Source organism: Haemorhous mexicanus, chromosome 3 (assembly GCF_027477595.1).
Source record: "Haemorhous mexicanus isolate bHaeMex1 chromosome 3, bHaeMex1.pri, whole genome shotgun sequence".
Taxonomy (NCBI): domain Eukaryota; kingdom Metazoa; phylum Chordata; class Aves; order Passeriformes; family Fringillidae; genus Haemorhous; species Haemorhous mexicanus.
The window spans coordinates 31,185,578-31,200,124 of NC_082343.1; the positions used below are offsets into that span (position 1 = coordinate 31,185,578).

General features: G+C 38.3%; 1 protein-coding gene across 1 annotated transcript in view; it reads left to right on the plus strand.

The window, feature by feature from the left end:
- KCNK5 (potassium two pore domain channel subfamily K member 5) overlaps window positions 1–14,115 on the plus strand; it is a 34,924-nt gene extending 20,809 nt beyond the window's left edge. The window contains exons 2-5 of the mRNA XM_059841248.1: window positions 5,089–5,200; window positions 6,615–6,781; window positions 7,886–8,054; window positions 8,924–14,115. Of these exons, the coding sequence (XP_059697231.1) occupies window positions 5,089–5,200; window positions 6,615–6,781; window positions 7,886–8,054; window positions 8,924–9,738 (1,263 nt within the window). The 3' untranslated portion in view covers window positions 9,739–14,115. The remainder of the gene's footprint in view (window positions 1–5,088; window positions 5,201–6,614; window positions 6,782–7,885; window positions 8,055–8,923) is intronic.
- The last annotated feature ends 432 nt before the right edge of the window (window positions 14,116–14,547 follow it).

The following is a 14,547-nucleotide window of genomic DNA, read 5'->3' on the forward strand; positions in this document are numbered from 1 at the left end:
TGATCTTTCTGCTGCCTCGATGAAATCATTTCACTGTATGTGAATTCTATTGGCTTTCTGCAGCTCTGCCACGTTGTGTCTCTGGTTACCAAAGTAAGCAGCGTGGCACAGCAAGATTTTCTTAGCAGTACTGAGGTTGGGAAGAGAGGTGAAAGAATATATAGGTTAATATGAAGTCTTTGAAGAACTCAAACAGGAATTTTTAATAAAATATTACTTGTGTGCGCCTCATATATCTAGACATGAAAAGTTATTGGGGAGAAAGAGTTTTTTGTTCATTGGTAAAATCATTAGTTGCATAGTTGGCTTCACTTTCCCCTTCCTTACCCAAAACCCAAGCTGCCAAGGTATTCCAGAGAGGAAAATATTTTCTCTGATGGACAGTATCTTCTGTTCAGTTGGGGCACATTGGGGGTGCAGAGTGAAAGCAAATCACTTTCAATATCTACCTTGTTTGTTTTCTCTTTCTCCAGTGACTATAACTCAACAATAAATTATGGTATTTAGTATTACATTAGATTTATATTTTTTGTTTAACAATTAAACACAGAAACTTACTTAGTAGTTGAGCTATGACAGCTGTAAGCCAGGATTAATATATTCTAGTTTGACTGTGAATTTACAACTTGATCTAGCTATAAAGTACTGACAAAATTTAGACTGTGCCTGTGAAATAGTTCTGCTTTTAATGTGTAGGCAGACATCAAAGTGCAATATGCCAACAGGACAGGAAACTTCCGCCCATGGCTACTGTGCTGCCTGTCTGCATAATGAGTCTGAGGACCTGTCCTCTCAATCTAACTGTGACCACCCACAGGCATTTTTCCTTCAAAAGAGTTACTGGCTAAGAGGGTTTCTTTTCTCTTTATATACATGTAGTCAATCCTGTGACAATATTATACAGGTCAGCATAACTGTGTAATGTATATCTGACATGTGACTCAGGTTTTTTATTATTGGAAAGATATCCATTAACAATTAAATATATTTTTATTGCATCTAAAAATAAGATTATTATAAACAGCTGACTGCTACTGTAGCTTTATAGCTGGAGCCAGAAAACCTAAATCACTGTAAAACCCATGTGGGACAAGTAAAAGCGTGTGCAATTTGCATGGCATGGATTTTAACTGTTTATGTAGTTTTAAAGTCACTATGAATTCCTTTAGGCTTTTTGCCCATACAGTTGCTTGTACCACTTCACCTATCTCTTTAGCCCTGCTGCTACTGGATTTGGTTAAAAACTGAAATCAGGTTAAAGATAAACAGCAGTATACTGTTCATCTGATAGTTTAAATTTAAAATTTATTACCTTGGACAAATTTATTGTGATTGGCTAAGTTGTCAGTATTATACATACCTATGATTAGTTAACTACTGCACTTCTCTGGTTTCTTCGTATTGTATAAAAGATTTGATGTCAGTGTGAAAAAAAGATTGCTGTTAAAGCTTTTTTGTTTCTTGTTGGAAAGTCTCTAAAGTACTTGGTAGATTCTAAATTCAGTGGTTTTCAGTGCACTAAATCTTTATATCCTTGCTAAAACAACTTGAGAAAGAAGCGAAATTACTCCTATGTTCTTTTGGAGTCAGAAGTGAGGACAAAGCCTAGGAGTCCTCAAAGGATGCATCAGCATGGATTCAGCTTTCAGAAGCTGTGATTGTCCATTACATTGTAATACTGTTGAGAGTAGAATGAAAGCCATTGGGTCTAATTTCAGGCTTAATAGTTCAATTACATCTCCTTTCTTGTGGAAAAAGAGCATTTCGAAAGACAATTGTTCATACCACTGGGAGAACCTTAAAGCTGCCATTAGACCTATATGTGAGATCCCTGGGGAATGCTTTGAATAACATAGGAGAGGCTTTAGCCTCTTAAAGAGACCGAGCTCTGAGCAATATCTGGCTGTTCTTCCTCTAAGTAATAGGGTGCCTGTGGGGCAGAATCTGTTGCTCTAGTTTATATTTAGACTGTCTATGTGGCCACAAGTACCCCAGAAGTCCTTTTTTCTTCCTATTGCTTCCTATTCCTATTGTCATCAGACCCAACTGTTCCTTACTAGAGATTCTTAAGATTTTCTTGCACTCCTTAACTCTTAGAATAAAATCAGTAATGGTGCATTACCTATATGGGCCAAGACTTCTCCTTGCTATTTTTAAATCTGTTTTGAGAACTTTCCAGCCCTACTCTTACTCATATGGGAGAAATTCAAGTGGCAGGTGCCTAAAACAGTCCTGCCTTTATCAGTATGAACTTTCTTGAGGTGAGACCTAAGGTGATGCATAAATTATGAGGTAGTTATTTTCAGCTTTTGCATTTGGGCATACTTGAAAAGGTGTTTTTAAATTACATCTTTCAAGACACTAACACTTGCACCATCTACCCTCTTCTTCCTCGTCTTCTTTGCATTGCATTTTACAATCCAAAGACTTTTTGGTAGAAGTTTTCTGTAGTTTAGGAAATCAAGCGCAGCCAACTTGCAGCATTCTGTATCCTAGCATATGAAAACAAAGGCATCTCTGACATTTGAGCCTAACAGATTTGCCAAGCAAAAAACACAACCATGTTTGCTGTCCAGTTGTATAGTGTCCACTCACTTTTTTTTCCCCTTTGTTTTAAGCCAAAATCTTTAATTATTTCAGTATGGGCAAAAGCTAAGCTGCTTGGAAAGCAGTTACATATTTCCCACAGCTCCAAAGCTATATAAGCATGTTTTGTGACTGTCTTTGTTCCTGCAGCTGGGGTGCATATAGTGCATTCAGACTTATTGCAGGCATAAAGTAACTTAGAAGACTTCACTGTAGATCTTAGATAATTGTGTGCTAATAGCCAATAGCTGTGTGCAAATAGGGACAGGAAGAGGGTGTCAGCTGTGTCTGGAGAATTATCTGTGATTCACTATACCCAGGCTTCATGTAACTTGTAGAGCTGGCCATCTCCTCCAGAATGTTAGCTGCCTGGCTGCGAAGGGCAGCTGTTTGCCACTCAGTCCACAGCTTCTTCCCCTCAGATCTGGGCCCTCCTTAGACCTCCAGACCTCAAATCCTGGCCTATCTTGACATAATTGTATGTACTGGGAAGCTGAGCTCATGAGGTCAGGCCAAGGTGGATTAATGCAATGAGATAATGGCCCGTGGCAATGGGAGTGGAGAGTTCACTGGGTCTCTTGGAGATCACTTGCTCTGTGAGGAAACAAGAACTAAAAAAAATAGTGCAAGTCTGATTATGGAATGGGGAATGACTGGAAAACTGGCACTTAGTGTAACATTTAGGCAATGGAAGAAGTCATGGCATCTTTTCAAGAGTAATAGATAATAGATTGTGTTTTTCAGGTAATTTGGGTGTCCTTTGGGACTTTCAGGAAGTTCCTCTGCAGACCATGGCAGAAATGAGTGATTGTACATTGATTGGTTTCTTCTCAGATGAGCTCTTGTGATCCATTTCTTTTTGGAATAGAGTTTGTGTGTTTTACTTGCCTGCTCTCAACCTTCCTGTTTTAGGGCTTCTCATTTGTACACTGCTTTCTCATGATAAATGAGTGCCTTGGTGCAAACTCTGTCCCTTTTCCATCCAGAACCTGTAGGCTATGGAAAGACACTGCATCCAGTTTTACACACACTTTGAGTTTGCCAAGAGAAAAAAAAAAAATATATAGTTCTTTACCTTCATTCACTTTCAATGCTTCTCCTTTTATCTTCTAGAACAACACAGTGTGTTGAAAGTGCATTTTTAATTAAATTGTGTGCATCTTGTATATGTACAATACTTTCACTTTGAGGGCATTTTTATTACAGTAGGAGGGTGGTGATATGTAATAAGTCTCAAGAATAATTAAAACCTGTGTTAACTTGTGTATGTTTTCAGTAGTGATTGAACTTTGTGTTGAGTCTCTGCTGGGTCCAAGATCAGATCTTAATCAAATAGAAAGGAAGGAAAGGGTGATGGGGGAAGGAAGAATTGGTTTTTACCTTTAAAAGTTCTTGCCAGTTTAAGGTAAACATCACCTGTCATGTTTATTTCTAAAAAAATTTTTTTAAAAGTATATTGCTTCTGGTTTAAAAAATATTTTGCCGCAGATAGTTTCTATGTTCCTCACTTATTGAGGGAGAAATGCATACTGTGTGTAACATTATAAATCAACATTTGGAAATATCTTCACCTTTTCTATCTATTGATGTAACTTCAGAGTTTTGTTCAGTGTTTACACTGAAGGGAAAAAAGCAGAGTAACGTAGTAAGGCTTTAACTGCATCATGATGCTACAGGACAAACATTTAAATAACTAGAGATTTCACAGAGAGAATATGGTATATCTGCTTGGTTTTTTTCCTTTTGCTTTGGGGAGGTAGAAATGCACTCCAGAATTAGCAAGATGCATGGTTTTGGTCTGAAACTTGCACTTTCTGCACTCCATAAGAATTAGTGCTTTGCATTTATCACAGCATACCAGATTCCAGCGTGGGAGAACAAAAGGGCCTGATTCAAGGACAATGATTGGAATCCTGTTTCATGAAATGCTTTGAAAAAAATGTTAATTTCTCTGTCTTTGAAAAGTACAGTTTTACCATTTGCTTTTAGATGGTTTCAGTTAAGTAGGAACAGCAGGTGAATTAACATGAATCGCATGAGCTTTGCCAAGGGTTCTATGACATTCATACCCAAGTCAAGCTGAGGCATGTAACAGTGTTTTGAAGATGTTCTGAAGAACAGTTCTGAAGATGTCCCTAATATTAAACCAAATTCAAGATCTGCACTGGAGGTTAAATGCTAGTTCAGTTTGCAGGAGTGTTATTTGCTCTCTGGAAGACATCCATTTGGTTTAAACTTGTAAGTCAAGTAAAAGTTTATATAATTGAAACTCCCTATTGAAATGTCAGAGCACCTCACCTGCATTCATTTTTCTTATGTGAAGAAAGTTTTTAGTATTTCATAAAATTATTGTTAGTGAATATACTAGGCCAGCCTTCACAAAAAACTCAAGAGATTATTTTGAAAGTATGAACTAAGAGAGAAAACCTGAGAGGGACAGACACATTTCTTTTTTTAGGCTGCCAGGATTTTACAAGATTGATTGTTACTTTTTCCTTACAGATTGTGTCAGATGCTGCTGGACAGGGGGTTGCCATCACTGGGAACAATACTTTTAACAACTGGAATTGGCCTAACGCTGTGATCTTTGCTGCTACTGTGATCACGACAATCGGTAAATATTTACTATGTCAATCTTCCTATCAGGAGTTTTCTGTAGGCTCTACTGTTTTTGTTCTCTCCCATTTCTGTGTCAAGGTAGCCGCCGAATAAAGTCCCCGTGGCTGGAGCTGCCAAAAGTATGTGTTCACCTGCAGATTCATGGAGGAAAAAACCAAGGGTTTTGGCACCCTCTCCATGTGTGTACAGAAGAGGAAAGTGTGCCTTTCCAATAAGTAATGGACTAAAGGTGCTGTTGGGGTTGGCTGGTGTCATTCCAGTTCCGTTGATTTATGCGCTTAAATTTCCAAATCGTAAAATTCCAAAACAAAAGCATAACAAAGCATTCCATTAAACAAATACCTAAAGCAAGTGCATGTGAAGTTTGTGGATTGCTGTCTTGTTACACACACGTGTTTCATTGAGCTACTACTAAATTATCAGTGTTCCTGGCTTGCAGAACTAACTATGTTTTTTATCCACCTCTTAAAAAAAGGTGAAGCAGAACAACTGTTGCTTTTTAAATATCACTACTGATTTGTCCTTATGAGATCCTCTGCAGTGGAAGACTTCTTTCTCCTGTGATATATAGGTTTTCAGAACTCAACATCATTTGCCTTCTGCTTTTGCAGAAAAATGTTTGCTACATGGTTTTGTTACACATTTGTTGCACAATTAAAAAAAAGGGGAATACAAAATAACCAGAGAAGACTGAACGTAGAAGTCTTTCTGTTAAACCATATGCAGTACTGTGGTTTTCTTTATTATTTAAAATTCACAATACCCAGCTTATATTATAATTTATGACAAATGTTGGAGTCAATAACATACCTAAATAAGAAGACTCTATCAGAAGTTCAGAAAATAGGCTGCTGATTTTAGAGCCTGAATCTGAATCAACATAGCCCTCTTGGGTGCTATGAGCAGCAAAAAACTAAATTCATTTCAAATATCTTGCACTTACTTGCCTTGCACTTAACTCACAAGCTCTTGCCCTGCAAAAGTACCAGGTCACAAGTTAAATGTGTGTAGTGGATCTTTCACCTGGGACCTAGCTTCAGGATGAATTTTGAGTTTCATTCCCTAAAATTAAATCAGTCAAGTTTTAACAGCACTGCTTAAGATTGGGACATCATATTAGAAGTTTTGACATGAGCTTTATTTTCTATTTATCCCATCTTGTCCAGAAAAAGATGCACAAAATCTAGGGAACACTGAAAGTGCAGTAATGGAATAGGTGTTTGTTAGAGTAGAATTGGAATGCATCCAGTTTCAGAATAGGGCAGCTGGAGTAAACTAAATCCCTTTTAGATGGTGAAGTAAGGAGTGCCCGACACAGTAGGAGCCCACAGTGTTGTTTTGTGCACAGCTAGAATTGCCTTGAATTCTCTTCAGCCAGAGCAGATGGAGGACATACTTATCTCTTTCAGGTTACGGAAATGTTTCCCCAAAGACAAATGCTGGGCGTCTCTTCTGCATATTTTATGGGCTTTTTGGAGTCCCTCTCTGCTTGACGTGGATCAGTGCTCTGGGGAAATTCTTTGGAGGACGTGCCAAGAGGCTGGGCCAGTTTCTGACGAAAAGAGGAGTAAGCCTGGTAAGCCCTTACTTGTTTACCCTTGAACTGTGTAGTTTTGATCCATGAATTAAGCTTACATTTCATAACTTGCCTGTTTATCTCGTAGTAAATGAACACTTGCACAAATTTTCCCAAATGGAGTTGCATTGAAAGAACTAAAAGAGGGATGGGGTCTGATGTGTTAGTTCTGCAAGAAGTTTAGCAGACCTCATAAAAACCTTTGCTACTACATCTTATGTTAAAGACCTTTACAACAAATGAACCTGAGGCTCCATTTCACAGACATTTCATTCAAGCTCTTCAGGCGCAGGAATGAAAATACGCTGTCCTGCTTGGCTCCCACCTGCCTGCATGCTAGCACAAATGTTTCCTGCTGTGCAGTGAACCTACTGCTAAACAATATTTTGTTCTGAGTTACTGGCTTTTGCTTTTTTGTTTGTGGCATTTTGTTGGTTTTTTGGTGATGCTTTGTTTGGGTTTCTTTCTCCTCCCTTCCCCACTGCAAGTGAATTCTCAGTTCTAACTCTGCACAGAAATGGGAGGCAGTGCAGGGTCATAGTGCCTGGAGGGCACTGGGACTGCTTTAGGTCCTGGTTTCAGAATCATAGCAAGAAGTTTCTTGGTTTTGCACCTGAGAAGAAAGTACAGAAAATAATAGTGAAATATGTGTGTATGTGGAGGTTTGTTCAGAGGCTGGCTGACATGAGCGGCAAAGGGAAGGAAACAGAAATGGGAGAGAAACAACTTAAAATGCTTCTCGTCTTCTGTATTCAAATGAGTAAAAGGAAAATTAGAGGTACTGATGGTTTTTTAGACTAGAGTGCTATGTCCATATCCCATGCCAATTTATAAAATACTAGGGACTCCTTAAACTCTTCCAGGAGCGTGAAAGAAAACTATGAGCAAAGAATCCTTTTTGAGCAAATAGTTGTAAGAATAGGGAGTTCTACCTAAAGGAAAAAAAAAGTGTGTTTACTTCAGTCACTTTTAGGGACTTTTAATTATGGTAGCTGAATTGTTAGCATAAAACTGAGATATCTGATACTGTCAGATAATTCTTTGTGCCATGGGTGGGAAAAAAAAAATTGAGATTGTTTCCTGATTTCTTCTTTTTCTTTGCAGAGGAAAGCCCAAATTACATGCACGGCTATATTCATTGTTTGGGGTGTCTTGGTCCATCTGGTTATTCCTCCCTTTGTCTTCATGATGACTGAAGGATGGAATTACATTGAAGGCCTCTATTTCTCATTCATCACTATCACCACCATAGGATTTGGAGATTTTGTTGCTGGTCAGTAATTGTATTTTTTGTATTATTTTATTACATGCACAGTGTCACAATTCTACTTCCAAACTCTTAATTTGAAAAGATGTTTTCTAAGCTTTTACAGCATATTTTGCAGGATAGAATATTCTGTTAAGGCTGGCTGGACTAGATCTGGCTCTTCAGTTTTGGTGTAGACACCTGAGGCCTTTATTGGGTTAATTTTGCAGCCAAGTTCTAGAGCCCTTAAGTCCTTCTGGTACCTCAGGTCTGTATTTCGGGCAAGGACCTACCCTGCCCATCATGTTAGTTGTGCACCTTTGAATGGGATCCAGTATACTAAGCAGGATGTGTAGGCATTGGGCTATGTTTTCTACACCTGCCTAGAACTAGTCAGTGGGGAATGCTGAGCATATTCCTCTCTCCTCCTAAACCCCTTCTTTCTCTAAAATCCACTGCTTCATTCAGCACTTTGGTCCTCGTAAGTTCAACTCTGAATCTTTTTCTCAAGGAAGGTACCTATATATGCATACTTCAGTGGCAGGGAGAAGACTTGTAATTTATAAACAGGAAAATGCTCACTTTTATATCTTACAAGGAGAAGATAAATATGCTTCATTTTTATTTTGTTAGTCCAGTGGTCAGAATACACGTGGCCAAGAAATGGAAGATATGGGATCAACTTTTTCTTTCATTTCCCCACTCGCTACCTCTCTGACCAGTGTTCAAATAACAAGTGAGGACACAAAGAGGTGTGCAAAGGTGTTCAAATAACAAAAGAGGAGAAGTGAGTCCTCTTTTAGTGTGGAAGAGAGCAATTCTTAGGGTCATAACTTCAAAGGTTTATCAGCTCTGAGTCTTCTTACAGTAATGTTTATGTTTTTGATTTCCTGTAGGTGTAAACCCAGATGCAAACTATCATGCGCTTTACAGATATTTTGTGGAGTTATGGATCTATCTGGGACTAGCTTGGCTCTCACTCTTTGTTAACTGGAAGGTCAGTATGTTTGTGGAAGTCCACAAAGCAATCAAGAAACGGAGGAAAAAGAGAAAAGAGTCATTTGAGAACCACCCTCGGCCTAAAAAACCCCTTCAAATGGGTACCTCAAAGGATGTCAACATTTTCAGCTTTCTTTCAAAGAAGGAAGAGACCTACAATGACCTTATAAAGCAAATTGGGAAGAAGGCCCTGAAGACAAGCAATGACAAAATGATTATAGTGGAAAATGCCAAACAAATGAATGCCAGCATAGATGTTCAGGTGACTTACACAAAAACAGAGTCATTTGAGTATGATGAGGCTTCCCTGGACATTCAAAATGGTCATGTACTGAGACCCCTCCATGACAAAAATATTGGAGACAGCCCTCTAGAAGGAACCATGTTTGTGAACCAGCTGGACAGGATTAGTGAAGAAGAAGGTGAAGTGTGGGATTCCAGAGACTATCGGCCGTTAATATTCGAGAATGCCAATATAACATTTGTAAATGAAGATGATGATGAAGAAGAAGATATCTCAGATGATGAGGAAACATCAAAATCCTCTATGGATGATAATCTTGCAGAGGAATCTGAAACTGCAAAAAAATTGGTAAAATTCCCATCCTCTGATGAATCTACCTTTACCAATAACGAGCTAGAACTTTCTGTGCCTTATGAACAACTGATGAATGAATATAATACAGTAAGCAATGTGAAGGCTGCCACGTGAAGCATGCTGGACAATGGTTTTCTGAAAGGGGTCAGTGCATATTGAACACAGAGCAAGGAGAAAAGTATTTTTGCAGCTTCTCCTGTCTCTTTGAAAACAGAAGCAAGTCCCAGACTAAGAAATCCCAATCTCCTTTTCCCATCCTAAGTTGGCTTCTGAGCCTGTCAGCTTTGCTTTTCTGAAAGACTTGTAAAATAACAGTTGAATTTGGAGTCCCACTCCTTCTTTAGATTTTATGGTTCCTGAACGAAATAGAAAAGACTAGTTAATACACTGGATCTGTTCTGAGTTCATGCATTTCATTGAGGAAATAGTTTGGGAGTGTAACTATAGTGTTGCAAGACTGTTTTGGGCATCAAATATGTTCGGTTACTCCATTAGCCTTTCACCTCTGAAAACCTGGATTTGAATCTGGCATTTATCACAATTGACATCAAGGGGGTTGCTCATTGTTAAGTTGTTACTGCCAAAAATATGGGACTGTACTTAAAGAGAAACTTTGGATGGAATGCCAGGGCACACAGATCTGAGCTGAGCTGTGCTGGTAGACTGAGAAGGAAGCTCTGAAACATCTCCGTAGAATATGTCAGTGCTTGTCAAATTATAGTGAATTCTAATTTCATAAATAAAATATTAAAATTAAGAGTTCCAAAGGAATGGATCGAGAAGGAGCCCTCTAACAAGGAAGAATCTGGGATGAAGCTCACCAGTTGGGCTGCTAAGCTGCACATCAGCCCCAGAACAGAGTAAAGTGACTCAAAGAGTAAAGTGACTGGAAGACTTATTGATCAAAGCATGTATGGGCACAAGCAGGATGCAATGACCTTTTTTAATGTTGAAAGTGTCCTTCCACTGTCCATTTCCTAAAGGAAATACTTGAATGAACCTTATACAGTATCTGTGTACAGGTGAAGTTTTATTGACACTGTTCTTCTTAGGAAAAAATCACCTTGGGAATCACAGATATTCTCCAAATGCCCTAATGCCTGTCAGAAGGGACCTGTAGCACTGCTGCTGATCTGGGCAGTGTGTTAGTCAGTATTGTTGTTTGATGTTCCTTCCTGCCTTGGTACTTCAGACATGACTTGAATGGGAGATGATTTTTGAAACAGTTGATTACACTTCATACATTGTTTTGTTTTGTTTTTAGTTTGACCTTTGTGCGTGTACAATGGTTATTCTGTCTCACTTGATAGAAGGTTGGGCAATATCAAACCTTGGGCAAACTGAGATGTGATCAAGTGACTTCGGGCCATAAGGCACTTTTTTTTAGAAGGAACTTTGGCTCTAAGCTTCTAAAAGTATTATCTTTTGACTTGGAAATGGGCTACTCACTAGAAGGAAGCATGTCTGTTCATAGCATGTATGCCCAAATTGTTTTGGCTACAAAGAAATTTTACCATAGTTTTCTTTTTCTTTCTTTTCCTATGTCTGTGCATTAACCCTGACAACTCTTTCACATGAGGCTCTTGATTATATGCTGGCAAGAGGTATTGACTTCAGTTTTTTCCAATACACTTGGAATAGAAAATAGGCAAGACCTTTGAACCTTAACATGTCAGGTTCTGCTGATCTGTTTGGTTTTAGAGTATTTAAGCCTTTCTGGTATGTCTGAAAGTTTCCAAAGTTCAGTGAACAGTTAAAAGTTGTCCAAGTCTCATTTTCAATGTAATGCTGGCAGACTCACTAGCTCTGTAAGAAGACCTTTTGGAACCTTGCAATGCTAATCTTAAATTACTGGCTATTTCTGATAACTACAAATATTGGCTGCAGCTTCAGTTGCTGGCCTGTCCCACGGAAGAAGGAGGATATATGGGAAGCTAGCACTCTGCTTGGATAGCCTTTAGATGGGAAGTTTTGAAGTTAAATACTGTGAAACAAGGGACTGTCTTTACTGTTCTGTTTCTTTGCTAGAATTTTCCACATTTATGACATTTTTTCAAATAGAACGTGAACACAATTGCCAAATTGTGGCCAACGCGTATCCACCTGTCATACTAAACAACTGTGGAGTCAACATCATTTGATTTATATTTAATCTGCAATTTATGGTAGTATTGTTGAAGAGAGATTCTCATTTGTAATCAAATGAGAATAAATTTTATTATATTTACACTATTTGGAGCAGGGGTGGCTGGATGAATTTGACCTGTATCTGACAGGAAAGAGGGAGAGGCCATATCAAGATGATTCTTATTTACTTCTAGTAAGATACCTTAATCCCCACTCTTCTAAAATTACTCCAAGCCCTTCAAAAGTTTTTGTATCTGAAGGGCTGTGGTTGACAGCTGTACTTAAGAACTGTAAGAAATGTTAGGTAGGGTTATGTGCATATGTTCAGGTTGCTTGTGTAGTCAGTTTAGCCTTCTCTTTTTTTTTTTAATATTTTTTGTTTAAAAAAGTCCACACTAACTTAAAATAAAATGAGAAAGCACTCCATATAGTTTTTGTTGTCCTCCAACTTGTCTTCCATTATTGATTGAAAGATCAAAGTTTTAGTAACAATTAGAGAGCTACAGGACAACGAGGAGAGAAAAGACTTTCAGCAAGTGCGTGAAATGGAAAAGTGTAGTCCAATCTTCATTCGAAAAACAAGAAAAAAATTCTCTTTAATACTGAAATAATACATCCCAGACACTTGGCTGGGCTGCTTTGATTGGGAGGGGATGTAGCACACTGGAACCCAGACTCTGTTCTGCGTAGCAAAGTGCACTTGTATGCCAGAGCCGAGAATAGATGGGATCTGTTTCATATTATCAAGCTAGATGTGGCTCTCTGGCCTTTCCCAGTGTAGTCAGCATAGACTATAAGTCTGCATAATAAGTATCATGGGATTTAAAGTAATAGTTTAAATTTATTAAAACAAAGTACAATATTCCCAGTTTTTCAGGGAAACATGATCACACCTCACAAAACTGTTCTCAAGATATCCCACCATGTGCCTTAATGTAATCTTAACACTGGGAAAAAATTCCTCTTTACACGGGGGCCAACAGAATTGGTCTCGTTAAGCCCTACATGTTTCAGAGTTTTGGAGGGGTTTGGTTGGTGCATAGCTTTCATAATGGCTCACTCCAAAAAGCTGAACCATTCCCAGGGTTTTTAATATTATGGTGCCGTCTCAGAAGTGCCGAAGAGCTAAACAGGACAGCTTTTTGCCTGCCTGTCTTCCACGTCTTGAGAAAAGAAAGAAGCTGCATGGGGAATCTAAACTAATATCTTCCTGCCTTCAGATTTACATGTAATGACTTAGAGAGGTGTCCAGGCTGGATTTTGTTCTATTCAGCTCCAAAAGTGTCTCTGAGTGAATTCCCCAGTGCTACCTGGTTATGTCTTGTAGTTATTTCAATTATTTGGTCAATCTGGAAACATCTTCTTTGGATACCTATTGATTTCATTTAGCTAACTAATAATGTTCGCAGTTTTTTAAAGCTGTGGAGTTAGTTTTATAGGTGAGACAAATCTCTTCCTGGAAGGAGAGGAAAGGGGGATATTTAAGGAAGGAAAAAAGCTTAAAAGCTTGTATCAGGAAGGGATGGAATAGCAGTGAAAACTCTTCTTTCTAGTTGTTGCCTACAAGTAGATTTTATTTCCAGTCACATCATGTGAAGGATGGATTCAGTTATTAATTTTGCCAAGATGAGCCAGTACTTTGAATTTTACTCTTTTTTCAAAAATTAAATCCTGAAATGGGACCATGGAAGTCTGTTCCTACAAAAGGCCTTTTAAGTGCTATAAGACTATGTGACCCCATTCTTCATGACATCGTTGTGATGCTTCTTGGGTTTGTATTGCATTACTGAAGCCTGTTTTTACCAGAAGGGCATCACTTTCAGATACCTGTCTCTCATCAGGCAGCCTGACACATCTGATACACTGGTACGAAGTCACTGAGGAAATACAAAATCAGAGTGTTTAATTTTTCTGAACTAATGATTCGTGAATCTGTTGCTGGCAATGGATATCACAGAGCACAGAGCAGAATTAAAACCAGACTGGTAACAGATCCATGGTGACACAGCTGTATGTGCAAAGATTTTATTTTTCCTCCAGTTGATCTGGGAGAGTGTGCAAGACAGACGAGGAGAGCAAAAAGCAATATGTCTGTTGACTAAACAAAAGAACTTTGTAGACATGTAATTTTTGTGCCTCATGGGATTCATTCCGTTTGTGATGGATTTAACTTTTAAAATTTACCTTGTCTTTCATATGGCTTTTCACATTTGTGCAGTTCTGACTCTTATCACTCCATAATATGCCTGTCTGTCTGTTCTTTGTTGCTGATTGTCACTGGAATCACACTGTATGTAAATATTTGCTAAGTCTTTGTAAAATGTAATTTATTTTAATATTTTGCAATAAAAAATTTACAATTTATCCTCTCTGTCATGAGAAGAATGGCAATCGATATTTCTTTCTACAACTACCTACACTTGTAATGCACCTTACAGATGAGACTGGTCCTGGCCCAAAGAGCTGGAAGGTGAAGAGCCAAAAAAGCAAGCTGTTTTATGCAAGCAGATGCCTTAAATTGTACAGGGCATTGATGACTTCAGTTCAACGGCATCTGGTCTTCAATTAGATACAGCCTAGAAAAGTATTATTCAATGTGGATTTTGGACAGCTGTTGAAAAATAAACTGAAGTTTATTTTAAGGGCTGTGTTTTATCAGTGGGCTGCTTTTAAAGAAGATGCACAGAGATGGGAAATGTTAGAATTAATCAGTACTGTGATAAAATAAAATGGACATTTATGACTGGTGTCTGAATCTCATGCCAGAGCTATTAAAATATCTGAGTAGCTGTTTAT